Raw genomic sequence first — 13,701 nt, forward strand, 5'->3', positions numbered from 1 at the left:
AAACAAACAAACAAACTCTTCAGCTTTATATATTAGTATAGATTACGTCAATAAAAAAGAAACGAGTTCCAATAAAATTTAAATGTTCTTGTCATCTATACTTCTATACTAATATATAAAGGTGAAGAGTTTGTTTGTTTGTTTGAACGCGCTAATCTCAGAAACTACTGGTCCAAATTGAAAAATTCTTTTTGTGTTGAATAGACCATTCATCGAGGAAGGCTTTAGGCTATAAACCATCACGCTGCGACTAATAGGAACGAAGATACAATGGAAAATGTGAAAAAAAACAGGGCAGGTATAAATCATAACTTATGTCCACGTCCACGGGGACGAAGTCGCGAGCAACAGCTAGTATAAAAATAATACCTTTACCAATAATATGTTTTAGTCAAATACCCAATCGGGAGGGAGAGGCTCTATTTTCGGATAAATAGCAACTATCAGTGATTGGCAGTAAGTAGTAAAAGTTAGAAGGAAGGCGAGGACGACAAGACATACCGGCTTCAAAAAAAAAGTAAGTGAGACTAATAATATTACACATGTTTACATACACCTTTGAATTCAGTCGACCATAGTTATATATCAGAGTAGCTGTTGCCCGCGACTTCGTCCGCGTCGTTAGAAGATATAGGTTAGCAATTTTTGAACGGAATCCCTCGAAGATGAATATTTTCCCAGCTTTTGCCACATTTTCCATTGTATCTTCGCTTCTGTTAATTGCAGCGTAATAATATAGCCTAAAACTTTCCTCAATTAATGCTCTATTAAACGAAATTTGAACCAGTAGTTCCTGAGATAAGCGCGTTCAAACAAACAAACAAACTCTTTAGCTTTATTTATTAGTAAGTTAGATAAAGCAGCCTTTCACATTTATTATACACTCTTCAATTTTGCACGTTCTTGGGGTTAAAAGTGTACCGAGACACTCGTGGATAGTTTAGGGTTAAGGATTTAAATAGAAACAAGATGTTTACACAGTTTGGTAGTGTTTATTTGACGGCACTATAAAAAGTGCAGATTTCTCAGTTCCTCAGCAGATTCAACTAATAATCAGTCATAAATAGCCATCAGCATACAGGAAAATCCTTGGTACGTAATAATTTTATTTCTTCCTTATTTACTTAACTATTTTGTTTCATTACTCATAATTGTTCTAAATTATTCCTAGATTTGTAAAACATTTGATTTAAAAAATGAAAAGATTAAATAAAATGTACAAAAAAAGGTATATTTTCAACAGTCTTTTCTACAGATATGTTAATAATGTTTTAAGACTTACAAAATAGATATCAACATCACAATATTTATCATCTTCAAGTACAAATCAGTGGCGAAGTGTGAATTTTCTTAGAAGGGAAGCCGGACTAAAAAAAAAACCTTACTTGCTTGTGATGCGGGAATTCCAGTTACTATGACTTGTATCTTATATCTTGTACGATGAATTTTCTTTAGCATTCTTACTATGTACTACATGCTTATTAGCAAAAAAAAAATCTATCCTATTATGATTTCCGAAATCATGCAATGATAAACAACTACGGATATGGTTTTTCGGTCTGAACATGTTTTTAGATGAATTTGTAAGATTATTAATATCATTAAATCCCGTGTGGCTCCATAAGCTATTAGAATCTGAGAATAACAGAACGACATAACATAACAACATAACAACTTCCCGTGAGCCAAGGAAACTTGTTGTAAAAAGAACTATTAAAATGTTTGAAAAACCCATCGCGTCGTTTATAATAAAATAATCATGTCAGAGCGAGCACGGCCAAACGGCCAAACGGTAAATGAATTACATGTTTTTTATTTTCAAAACTCAACTTTGAAAAGGATGTTTCCTCAGTCAACAAATAATCTGTCAGACAGCATTCTACGTTCGCTAATGCCGCCATGCTATCGAAGATACCCTATTATAACAAATTACTACTTAAATAACAACTGCTTCTATTAAAACTACGAACTAAAACAAACTGAAATAGACGACTGCCAAACGATACCTCTAAACTGCACTACACTGCACCGACACGACACAAAACTATCACTAATTCACTCTTGTTTACACAAATAAAAAAATTTCAACAATGATACATGAACAATTTTAAATTATGATACTAATATATCGAATCAAATGCAAATGGTCTTGACAGATAAATGACCGCGAACCCAAAGTGAAATGAAACTATCATTCTATCTCGTTCTGGCGTATCTCTCCGTCCCTATAACTCGAAAAATTGCGGCTAACTAACTCCAAAGATTGGCTGGCTTTGTGACGTCAAGGTCACGATCGCTGCAATAGAAACTATGTACTGGATTCCTGTTTCGCCTTACGCGTTACCTTAGTCTTTACTAACGATGACTAATTGTGCGTGAGCGAGATTTATTGCGCGGTGTAAAATGGTAGGCGGATTTTTTTTATAGTAATTTTTAAAAGCAATTGTTATATATATCTGTACTATAACTTCTTAAATTATTAATTTGTTTAAATGATAATGAAAAATAATAGACACTAGTATTTGCTATATTTCGAAAGGGAAGCCGTTAGGTATCGAGTTGTATGGAGCCTTCGCCACTGGTTCAAATACCAAAAAAAGTTGTGGAACTTTTTGATAATTAATTCTAAGGCTTGTAGGGTTTGGCTTTTGTTCATTTATAAAACATATCACATTGTACATCACATTTCTTAAATATTGATTATTTTTTAGTTTTCAGAACTGACCACGACTTCATTAGCTATGTCCGCTGCAGCTGCGACTCTGGGTACGATTCAAACCGTGCAAACGGCGTTGACTGTATTACATACATTGGCACTCACCGCCTGGCACTTCCCATCAGACTGCCCTATCAGCAGTAAGTAGCATGGCACTTAATTTACTTTATTAGATTACTAGCTGTTGTCCGCGACTTCGTCCCCGTGGGTAGAAGATATAAGTTATGATTTATACCTGCCCTGTCTTTTTTTCACATTTTCCATTGTATCTACGCTCCTATTAGTCGCAGCGTGATGGTTTATAGAATAAAGCATTCCTCGATGAATGGTCTATTAAACACAAAAATATTTTTTCAATTCGAACCAGTAGTTCCTGAGATTAGCGCGTTCAAACAAACAAACAAACTCTTCAGCTTTATATATTAGTACAGATATAGATGTCACTGTCATAATCATACACGGAACCGTTATGTTACCGCTGTTCTTTCCTGTGCAAGCGTCGACCGGATTCAATGCAAAATGTATGATTATGTGACATTGATACACTTTTATCTTGGTCGATCGATGCTTTTTTGGGTTTTACCCTAAATATAGATTATTTGATGTATCGTGCCATGATTCCATTTATAGTGAAATGCATTTCATTATTTCATTCCATAAATTAAATCATGAGAAAGACACCGTAGCATCATCTAACTAAAACTACGTGCATGGCATTTGTGTATAATTGAATAACATATGACAGATATTTGATTGACTAATTTATTGTTTTTTTCAGATGATAGCTCGTACGACTTTATTATCATTGGGGGTGGCACAGCGGGCTCGGTTCTAGCCAATAGACTATCAGCTAATGAAAACATTAAAGTTTTACTACTTGAAACAGGCGGATATGCTCCATTGGAATCAGAGGTAAGATAACATGCATAGAATTTCTTAAATAAGAAATATTTTGTATCCAATTTAAACTCAACCGATACAATATTGAACTAAAAATCACAAAGAGATTTAATTGATTGTTTGCATTTTTAAATTTGATTGCAGTTACCAGGCCTGTTTCCACTACTACCCAACACAGTATACGACTTCAATTTCACATCAGTGAATGATAAGTACACTGCGCAGAATCTTCAGAATGGTCAAATCGAATTGACACAAGGCAAAATGTTAGGAGGTAGTGCAGCTAATCACCACATGATACACGTGCAAGGAGACCCCCATGACTACGACCAGTGGGCAAAGATCTTGGACGATGACACTTGGAGTTACAAAAACGTTCAACCTTATTTAAAGAGACAAGAAAATTTAACTGACCCAGGTCTGCTCGATTCTAAGTATTCACAACTTCATGGTACTAATGGCTTTTTAAAAGTAGCAAGAGATGAGCAATTGGCTAATATTAACTATTTAGAAGCTTTCAAAGAACTTGGACATAAAATTGTCGAGGACGTATCTTCAGAGACGTCATCTCTTGGCTTTAATGAGCCTTTACTTTATGTAGCTGATGGTATTCGTCAGACCGGAGCAGTTGGCTATCTTGGAGCAGCCCAGGCACGAAAGAACCTATGTGTCGCATTGTTTTCTACTGCTACAAAGATACTGATCAAAGATGGTGTTGCGGTTGGGGTACAAGTTCTTACGTCTGACGGCAAAACTAGCAAGTTGTATGCAAAGAAAGAAGTAATTGTGTCTGCCGGCGCTATCAATAGCCCAAAGCTGCTGATGTTGTCCGGCATCGGGCCCAAGACACACCTTGAGTCATTAGGTATCAAAGTCGTAGCAGATTTGCCTGTTGGACAAAACTTCATGGACCATCCATCTGCTGTAGTCGTATATCAAATGGAAGCCAACACTGATCCTTTGCCTGCTGCAAATCCTCATGATTTTCCAGTACCCATTACAACTGGTTACGTAGCGCTCGACTCAAAACAACTTTATCCAGACTATCAAGTAATCAACTTAGTATTTCCCCACGACGCTACTGCCCTGTTGCAACTTTGTGCCAACGTTTTCAAATATACTAACGAAGTATGTGACAAATTCTTTGCTGCGACTAGTGGCAGATCAACACTTTTTGTGGTGTACAATCTGATGACGCCCAAGTCTCGTGGTGAGATAAAACTTGCGAGTGCAAATCCTACCGATCAACCACTTATTTATACTGGAACCTTCACGAACAAGGATGATTTGGACCTGATGGCCAGAGGTTTGGAAAACTTCAATAGGGTGCTTAATACAACATACTTTAAGAGCGTGGATGCGTCACTCGTCGACGTGGGAATTTGTTCTGGTTTATCGGATTTGAAATTCTGGGAGTGTTATGCATTGGAAATGTCTGCTACAATGTGGCACTATGCGGGAACTTGCTCTATGGGTTCAGTACTAGATACTCAACTGCGCGTTAAAGGAGTGGAGAATCTAAGGGTTGTAGACTCAAGTGCGATGCCGATGCAGGTGAGCGGTAATATTAATGCCGCAGTGGGTATGATCGCAGAAAGAGCGTCGGACTTCATTCTTGACACCTGGAACATATCGCACTAAATTACAAATAAATCGATTGTATTTAAAATGCTTTTGTTGTAATTGATGCCATTAAATTGATAAAGGTGATGTTTTTTTTGTTTTAACTTACCTCACTCCTCGTTATGAATCATAAGAATTTACTTATTTACCAAATAAGATGATGATAAGATCTGATAAAATTTATATTACAACTTATCTAAAATCGCGTATAGTCCCACTTATTTAACACGGGCAAATACTTACTCTGATTTAATCTCACCTGACTAAATTCTTAATCCTGCTTGATGGATGTCAGACAATGTTTATACCTAAAGTCGTGTTAGTGACACTTTTTACAACTCAAGATCGACCGAACCCGTGAAACGCTTACGCCGATCGGGAATTTTTTGGCTAGTTTAGTTTTAAGTTTTAGTCAAAAACATAAGGTGTCATACATATTGCAAAAAAAAAATGGTAAAAAGAAAAAATTTCTGCAAAGAAAATAAATGTCTAATGTTAGTAAAAATCACGAAAAAAAATTAAAATTTTATGATAATACGAGTGATTAAAGAGTTGGTACAAAAGAGACCTGGGTACACAAGTTAGGAGGCTTCCATAGATCCCGGACGCGGAAGAGGGTAGAAATAAAAAGAAAATAATCTTTAGATTTATGTGTCATACTGTTGAGTCGAGAAGTAAACATTTTTGGCTGAAAAATACTCGCGATCTCTAGTTATCATTGGGTGTCGCTTTCATGACGAGACACAAATACCTAAAACATAGCTTTATAAATTATACAAAATTATATTTATGCTATACTTGGATCAAAATTTTACTATATCTTGCACTTTAACACTTAGGTTTTCCTCGCGGTAAACATTCGAAAATCCGAGTCAAACAAGCCAAATGTTATTGCTCGTTCTGGCAACCAGTGTGTCTCATCACTAAAGAACAGAGATAAGATCTCAAAGGAACAGTCAACCGGAAATACGTTAATCCTGCGACTGTTCTGTAACTTAAACGGAGCGGATTCAAACCCGTCTACTTTGCTTAGCTATTGAACTTTCATTATTTGACGTAAGTATTTATAAAAAATACACATTTTTTAAAATTGTGAAATGGTGAGGTTGCTACTGTCGAAAACCCAACCTTGTTATTTCTTTTGAAATTTGAGTACCGTTGCCATGGTAATCCTTCTGAACAATACAAATCCTCCTCCAAAAAAATATTACACATACAAAGAAAGTAACAGTCATGTAGAAAGTCCTTAAGTAAAATTCAAAACATTATTACACACCTATAGCGAAGCCATCAATTGCAACACTGCACCATTATGAGTCAAAACCATAGAAATCTAAATAACAAGGTAATAGAAATGGCATACACCGCGGCGATCTATCGAAACGCATGTCGCCGGTGGGCGGGGCTTCAACACATTCACAGCTAATAACTACGCAATCACGCAAACATTAACATCGAGAAGACCAAGCAAACAACACTAGGCCGTACGTCTAATGCAATAAGGTTGACTTTGTCGTTGTATGGATTCACTAACTCACACAGTCATTGCATTTTTTTGCATTAGTTGTAGTGATTACGTAAACTACACTAGGGATTGACTACGGATCCGAAATATAATGAAAGACGAAATTATGAGTGATAATGTTTTTTGTTGTATTCTTCTATGGATTACATTATAATATGTACCTACTTACAAAAAAAAAAATCGCTAATTGTCGGTTGACAAAAAAAAATATTATTAGGAAATACTTGGTACCTAGGTAGGTTTGGTTTATACGGTGACTTTTTAGTCGTCTTACAAAAGCAGCCCAGTTCATGTATCGAATGACTAGTAAACGTTCATAATGAAAAAATAGGTATTTATGAGATTTGGATAAATTTAAATTGCAAGTTTTATTCAATGCTATGCTATAGCGCATGGCGTACTTTTTTAAACATTCAGTTGCGAGCGCGGTCCGAGCCATAAAAATGGAGAAGGGCGCGGGCGGCGGCGGGCGGCAAGTTATCAAGCATGCAACTAATTTCATAGTGTATATTCGGCCTAAGTTGTAGGGTACCAATTTCGTTTACCCGTGGTAGTCATCCACTTGTCTTTTGTATTTATTTGCATCCTGCGGGATTCTGAAATAAAAATATATTCAATAATATGTTCACAAAAACGAACGACTATTAAAATTGTTACTTTTCGTATACAATGTTCATTTTGGATAATTTGTCCGCACTTAACCACATCACTATTTCCGACAGTTTTGTGCGGCCGTACCACTATAAATACGATCGTATTGAAAATATTATTTTTCGTTATACATTTCTCTTTTTACAACGGTGCATTTCCGTAAGTCTCTTACTGCAGAGGCAATGGTTAGTAAAGAATGCAATTGTTGCAGGATGGTGCGATATTCATATGGTTTATAATGAAGGTTATGTTTTGAAATTTAATTTTGCAATAACATCAATATTACTGCAATAATTTACTTACCGATAAAATGTTATCTATTTATTTATGTTATTACACGATGCAGATGAATTTCCAGCCTGAGAAACGCCGCAAAACACCATTTTTAGTGGTTCTTGCTGTGACAACGTTCCGCGAGCGACTGAGCGTAAGTTCGCGCGCTGGTGTCGTCCAAGACACCAGTGTGGCGACAAGGTCACGCGGCGTTGGCACTTCTATTACCTTGTTATTTAGATTTCTGTGGTCAAAACTGTTTCGTTTGAGAAATGAATACGGGTGATTCAATAATGTTTCGTTTGATTATAGTTCTTGTGATTCATATTATTATGGTTTTTTTACTGACTACGCTACAGCCAAGCAGCCGAGAACTTGCAATTCCTTATGATTACATAGCTACTACAAAATACTTGGGTTGACTTTAGTAACGTGCTGCACGAATTACTGGGTATTTTTGGTTTTAATTAATAGGCAATGAAACTCCAAGTTATAATATTAAGTGTTTTTGTGCGGAAATGTGTCGTTTTTGAGAAATCTTAAATTAAAGTTTTGAGGTTAATTCTCACGACCGAGCAGATAACACCGTTTTTACACTAATAACCTCAAAACTAAATTTCAAAAAATCTCAAAAACTATAAGTTTCCGCATATTTTCCCTTTAGGAGGTATATCCTGGACGACACCACTCCCCCTCCCCAATCCCCACACCCCTATGAATGCAGCTAATTACTAAAGAATACCCAATACTTTAACATATCAAAGATACCTCACGCATCTACAATCTCCTCCAACCTTTTGGCTTTTGTATCAAATAAATGGATAATTCTTTGATTATTAAACGAATTATTAGTTTTCATTGTGGCGAGTATTAGTTTTTTTTGTCAACTCCTCATGTAAAGAATTTCATCCTTCTGTCGCGGAGGTTTCACAATCATTCAAGTTACTTGCACAAGACTCCCCGACACGTCGCACTCAGTTGGACCTCAACCACTCGGCTGTCCGTTCGTTAAATCGTTGATTTTTATTAGTGTTTTTGGGGTTATGTTCTCTGTAATCATTTCATGCACCGATAATTTTGATTTATTGGTTTGATAATAGTAAATCATCAAGATTGGTTATTTTCCAATTACTGGTTATTAGGCACAATATCATTCTTGATGTTAACATAATGTGCATTAATGCAATCTTATCTTGAACTTTCTAGTTTTTGAATTTCGAACTTAGATGTATGAAAAAAAACATTCTTAAACCTGATGTAAATCAGTATATACCTATGTTTTAATATTTTCATAAATTTGGTTTTTGTTAATGACTAGCTGTTGTCCGCGACTTCGTCCCCGTGGGTAGAAGATATAAGTTATGATTTATACCTGCCCTGTTTTTTTTCACATTTTCCATTGTATCTTCGCTCCTATTAGTAGCAGCGTGATGATTTATAGCCTAAAGCCTTCCTCGATGAATGGACTACTCAAAACAAAAAGAATTTTTCAATTTGGACCAGTAGTTCCAGAGATTAGCGCGTTCAAACAAACAAACAAACTCTTCAGCTTTATATATTAGTATAGAGTATAGATACCTTAAGCTAAGGACTTGAAAAAAATTACACATTACGTTCCTGAAAGATTTTAGAATTCACTTAGTTACGCCAAAACCGCAACTTATTTATTTTTTCAATAGTTTATCATGTCCTGATCAAAAGATGTTAATTGACAAGCACTATCCTGTTTTTATCATGTCTATCATATTTTCTTAATTGTTGTTTGATAACAGACGGTATGTTTAAATATAGTTAGGTAATTATGAGGGCGCATGACGTTGTTAGGACCGCTGATTGTTATTATGCATTACAAATGACAACATTGACTACCTAAGTTACCTATCCACTATTTTATGTAGCAAAACTCTTACCTACTGTGTTTGGTAGACGAATTGTGAATGCTTTAGTGTCACCTTATTCTCTGAAAGTCTTCAGCCTTTGCCTTTCAAATAATTTTGAATCTTTTTAGTGAGAAGAGAAATCACAGTTCTTTATGACAAAGGATGGAATCCAGCTAAATTCTGTAAGACAAAAGTACAAACTAAGTTTGGGAAGTAGAATTTCATATTAAATAAAAATCGTAATGAGGTTGAGCCTAATATGATAACGCCTAAAGTGTGTATGTTCTGGGTTCGAATTGTTTACTAATAGAATCTTATTTTCGGGACAAATCTCTTTTAAATATTCTTAACAAATACTTAAAATACTGACTGATATCAAAGAAAAAGGATGATAAAATAGAGGTCACGTAAGTTAGCCTGTTATCAAGATAATTATAAGTACTTTGCCCATCAGTTAACGACTATAGATAAAATAAATGCAATATACAATTTTTTTTGTAACTTCATAGCAAAGTCCACAAGATGTTGTGATTATCCAAAGTGAATTAGTAAGTTAAGTAGAACCTTAGTCATTAGTTGTTCATATAAAAGCTAATATTAATAAATAAACAAGTAGACCATTTGAATAGATTTATTTACATTACCTAAATACGAAATTTGTGTTGTTACTCTTATCGCTATTATCATTTAGTGTAAAATATTCCAGGTATCAAGAATGAAGTCCGACGCTCGTTCTGCGATCATACCTACTGCAGCATTGATATTGCCACTCACTTCAGTTGGCATCGCGCTGGAGTCTACCACTCTTAGATTCTGCAATCCTTTAACGCGCAACCGAGTGTCTAGTACTGAACCCATAGAGCAAGTTCCCGCATAGTGCCACATTGTAGCAGACATTTCCAATGCATAACACTCCCAGAATTCCAATCCAGATAAATCAGAACAAATTCCTAAGTCGACTCGTGAAGCTCCTACGCTCTTAAAGTACGTTGTGTTTAACACCCTGTCAAAATCTTCCAAACTTCTTGCCATCAGGTCCAAGTCGTCTTTGTTTGTATATGTGCCTGTATAAATAAGTGGTTGAGCAGAAGGGTCTGCACTCGCAAGTTTTATCTCACCACGGGACTTTGGCATCATGAGATTGTTCACCACAAAGAGTGTTGATCTGCCACTGGTCGCGGCAAAGAATTTGTCACACACTTCATGAGTATACTTAAAAACATTTGTACAAAGTTGCAACAGAGCAGCAGCGTCGTGCGGAAATACTAAGTTGATTACCTGGTAGTCTGGGTACGGCTGTTTTGGATCGAGCGCTACGTAACCAGTTGTAATGGGTACTGGAAACACGTGAGGGTTTACAGCAGGTAAAGGATCAGAGTTGGCTTCCATTTGATATACGACTACAGCAGATGGGTGGTCCATGAAGTTTTGTCCAACAGGCAAATCTGCTACGACTTCGATACCTAATGACTCAAGGTGTGTCTTAGGCCCGATGCCGGACAACATCAGCAGCTTTGGGCTATTGATAGCGCCGGCAGACACAATTACTTCTTTCTTTGCATACAACTTGCTAGTTTTGCCGTAAGACGTAAGAACTTGTACCCCAACCGCAACACCATCTTTGATCAGTATCTTTGTTGCCGTAGTAGACAATGCAACGCATAGGTTCTTTCGAGTCTGGGCTGCTCCAAGATAACCGACCGCTCCAGTCTGTCGGATACCATCAACAACGTTGAGTAGAGGCTGGGTAAAACCAAGGGATGAAATCTCCGAAGATGTGTCTTCTACAATGTTATGTCCGAGTTCTTCGTAAGCTTCTAAATACTTAATGTTAGCTGATTGTTCATCTCTTGCTATTTTCAAATAACCGTCAGTACCATGCAGGTCTGCATACTCAGAATCGAGCAGACCTGGATCGGTCAAATTTTCTTGTCTTCTTAAATAAGGTTGAACATTTTTGTAACTCCAAGTGTCATCGTCCAAGATCTTTGCCCACTGGTCGTAGTCATGAGGGTCTCCTTGCACGTGTATCATATGGTGATTAGCTGCACTACCTCCTAACATTTTGCCTTGTGTCAGTTCGACTTGACCATTCTGAAGGTTTTGCCCAGTGTAGTGGTCATTCACTGATGTGAAATTAAAGTCGTAAGCCGTGCTGGGTAATAGCGGAAACAGGCCTGGTAGCTGCAAACAAAGATCAGTGATTTATAAAAACATCCAAAAAATGGGGATTTCATGTTTTCACTGTTTATTTCTGTAACAATCTTTTTCAACAAACAATCTGTAACAAGTGAACCGACTGTTTTGTATACACTCCGTGTGTTTAGATCTGTTTATTTTAAATCTGATAAAAATATTCTTCAACGGATCAATTTTTAAGGGTAGAAAAATTTATAAGTTTCTTTTTATGGTTAAAAACACTGCCGTACCTCAGATTCCAATGGTGCATAGCCGCCTGCTTCAAGTAGCAAAACATTAATATTTTCGTCAGCTGACAGTCTGTTTGCAAGAACAGACCCTGCAGTACCACCTCCAATGACAATAAAGTCGTACGAGCTGCCATCTGCAAAAGAAGCATAAATTTAAATCGGTACCATTCCATGAACTAACAACGTCCCAGTCTCAGAAACAGCTGTACGATTTTTTTATTAAGTTTATATTCAAGTCACACGTCATGTTTTGCTGTAAAACACCAATTCTAAGCTGAGTGCGATTACTAATTCAATATAATGATAATTATGAATGAGAATGAAGCTGGAAATAAAGTAAAAAAAATCAGAAAAATAAAAAAGTACATCTTCCGAGACACAAAGAGTTCAAGAAATTTGATCTGATTGAAAATGGAAGATCACGGAAGCACTTTGAATCCAGTCATGAAATAATGAGACCAGTGGAATTCGAAAATTATGGGATATGATGAAATAAAATAACGACCGCGCTACTTACTGCTTATAGGACAGTCTGATGGGATGCGCCAGGCGGTAAGTGCCAATGTATGCACAACAGTCAACGCCGTTTGCACGGTTTGCATTGTACCCAGAGCTGAAGCCGCCGCAGACATGACGGGTGGAGTTGTGTTTCCTTCTGAATATCTAAAAATAAAGATTAGTTACAAAAACAAAATGTCAAAATGTGAACATTAAATCATTTTAATTAAATTCAAATTAGTACGTTGTATTCACGTATGTTTAGACAAATATTTTTCTGTTTCATGGAAGACTAATTTAGTAGAGTATTGTATAATTTAAGGACAGACAAGAATAGACATGAGATATTAGATTATTTTTTGTTCCTCTTATTAAAGCAAAGGTATTTTTTCAGATAATACAGAAAATAGATTCCTTATTAGGTAAAAGAGGTTTGCTTATGGAATATAACAACCGAACACAGTTACACTTGTAAGATTATAATTTAAATGGAAATAATTATTGTAAAACGCCATTATACTTACTGAATTAAAGCCTCATATAAAGAAAAAATCTAAACAATCGTATTTATATGACACTCATAATTTATAATCATAATCAAGATCAAATTTAATCTAATCGTAATGACGTCAAACACCAGAATAAGGTATTCGACAAAAGAAATCTGTTTACTCCGACAGACAGATTTCCAAATGGTATTGGATACGTCTGTTTCTTTCATTTCGGAAACAAAAGATGAAAGTGACAAAGTGATTTAACATATCGTGTGAAGTCACAACTTACCAGTACGCTGTTGTACGCGGTGATCAGCTAGCTCCTACTACCATAAGGGCTACTTAATCTTCCTTACTTTTTAATCATCATCGGCCTAGCCTTTTCCCATCTATGTTGGGGTCGGCTACCAGCCCAACCGGTTTCAGCTAAGTACCAGTGTTTTACAAGGAGCGACTGCCTATCTGACCTCCTCAACCCAGTTGCCTGGGCAACACGATACCCCTTGGTTAGACTGGCTGTCAGACTTTTCAAGCTTCTGACTACCTGTAACGACTGTCAAAGATGTAGGAATAATTTCTTACTTTTAATGATGTGATGAAATGAAAATTGCATATTATTCTATCATATATTTTTTTGAAATCTGTCTGACGGAGTAAATAGATTAAATTTATTGGATTTAGTCAAAAACCTTTTTATAACATATATGTTTAG

General features: G+C 36.2%; 2 protein-coding genes across 3 annotated transcripts; one reads left to right on the plus strand and one right to left on the minus strand.

Annotated features, from left to right (window-relative positions):
* The first annotated feature begins 366 nt into the window (after positions 1-366).
* On the plus strand, positions 367-5,326 carry LOC113495941 (glucose dehydrogenase [FAD, quinone]-like). Of its 2 annotated transcripts, none has more exons than XM_026874945.1 (4): positions 367-517; positions 2,712-2,856; positions 3,495-3,628; positions 3,761-5,326. In XM_026874945.1, exons 2-4 carry the CDS (start codon positions 2,742-2,744, stop codon positions 5,255-5,257), a joined length of 1,746 nt encoding a protein of 581 aa, XP_026730746.1. In that variant the 5' UTR covers positions 367-517; positions 2,712-2,741; the 3' UTR covers positions 5,258-5,326. The 2 variants fall into 2 exon arrangements, with proteins under 2 accessions (XP_026730746.1, XP_026730747.1); XM_026874946.1 differs by lacking the exon at positions 367-517 and adding an exon at positions 703-1,092.
* Positions 5,327-10,183: 4,857 nt separating this feature from the next.
* On the minus strand, positions 10,184-12,662 carry LOC113495920 (glucose dehydrogenase [FAD, quinone]-like). The gene is made up of 3 exons (XM_026874920.1): positions 12,515-12,662; positions 11,998-12,131; positions 10,184-11,752 (listed from the first exon to the last, which is right to left on the minus strand). Exons 1-3 carry the CDS (start codon positions 12,627-12,629, stop codon positions 10,256-10,258), a joined length of 1,746 nt encoding a protein of 581 aa, XP_026730721.1. The 5' UTR covers positions 12,630-12,662; the 3' UTR covers positions 10,184-10,255.
* Between the last annotated feature and the right edge of the window lie 1,039 nt (positions 12,663-13,701).

The sequence above is a fragment of the Trichoplusia ni genome, chromosome 7, assembly GCF_003590095.1.
Source record: "Trichoplusia ni isolate ovarian cell line Hi5 chromosome 7, tn1, whole genome shotgun sequence".
Classification (NCBI taxonomy): domain Eukaryota; kingdom Metazoa; phylum Arthropoda; class Insecta; order Lepidoptera; family Noctuidae; genus Trichoplusia; species Trichoplusia ni.

What these genes read in the sequence shown, in the direction of transcription:
- LOC113495941 (XM_026874945.1), top strand. Translation starts at nt 2,742, where the DNA reads ATGTCCGCTGCAGCTGCGACTCTGGGTACGATTCAAACCGTGCAAACG. An exon ending in ATCAGACTGCCCTATCAGCA is followed by an intron (nt 2,857 to 3,494) that starts GTAAGTAGCATG and finishes TGTTTTTTTCAG; the next exon opens with ATGATAGCTCGTACGACTTT. An exon ending in ATGCTCCATTGGAATCAGAG is followed by an intron (nt 3,629 to 3,760) that starts GTAAGATAACAT and finishes ATTTGATTGCAG; the next exon opens with TTACCAGGCCTGTTTCCACT.
- LOC113495920 (XM_026874920.1), bottom strand. Translation starts at nt 12,629, where the DNA reads ATGTCTGCGGCGGCTTCAGCTCTGGGTACAATGCAAACCGTGCAAACG. An exon ending in ATCAGACTGTCCTATAAGCA is followed by an intron (nt 12,132 to 12,514) that starts GTAAGTAGCGCG and finishes CTTCTTTTGCAG; the next exon opens with ATGGCAGCTCGTACGACTTT. An exon ending in ATGCACCATTGGAATCTGAG is followed by an intron (nt 11,753 to 11,997) that starts GTACGGCAGTGT and finishes CTTTGTTTGCAG; the next exon opens with CTACCAGGCCTGTTTCCGCT.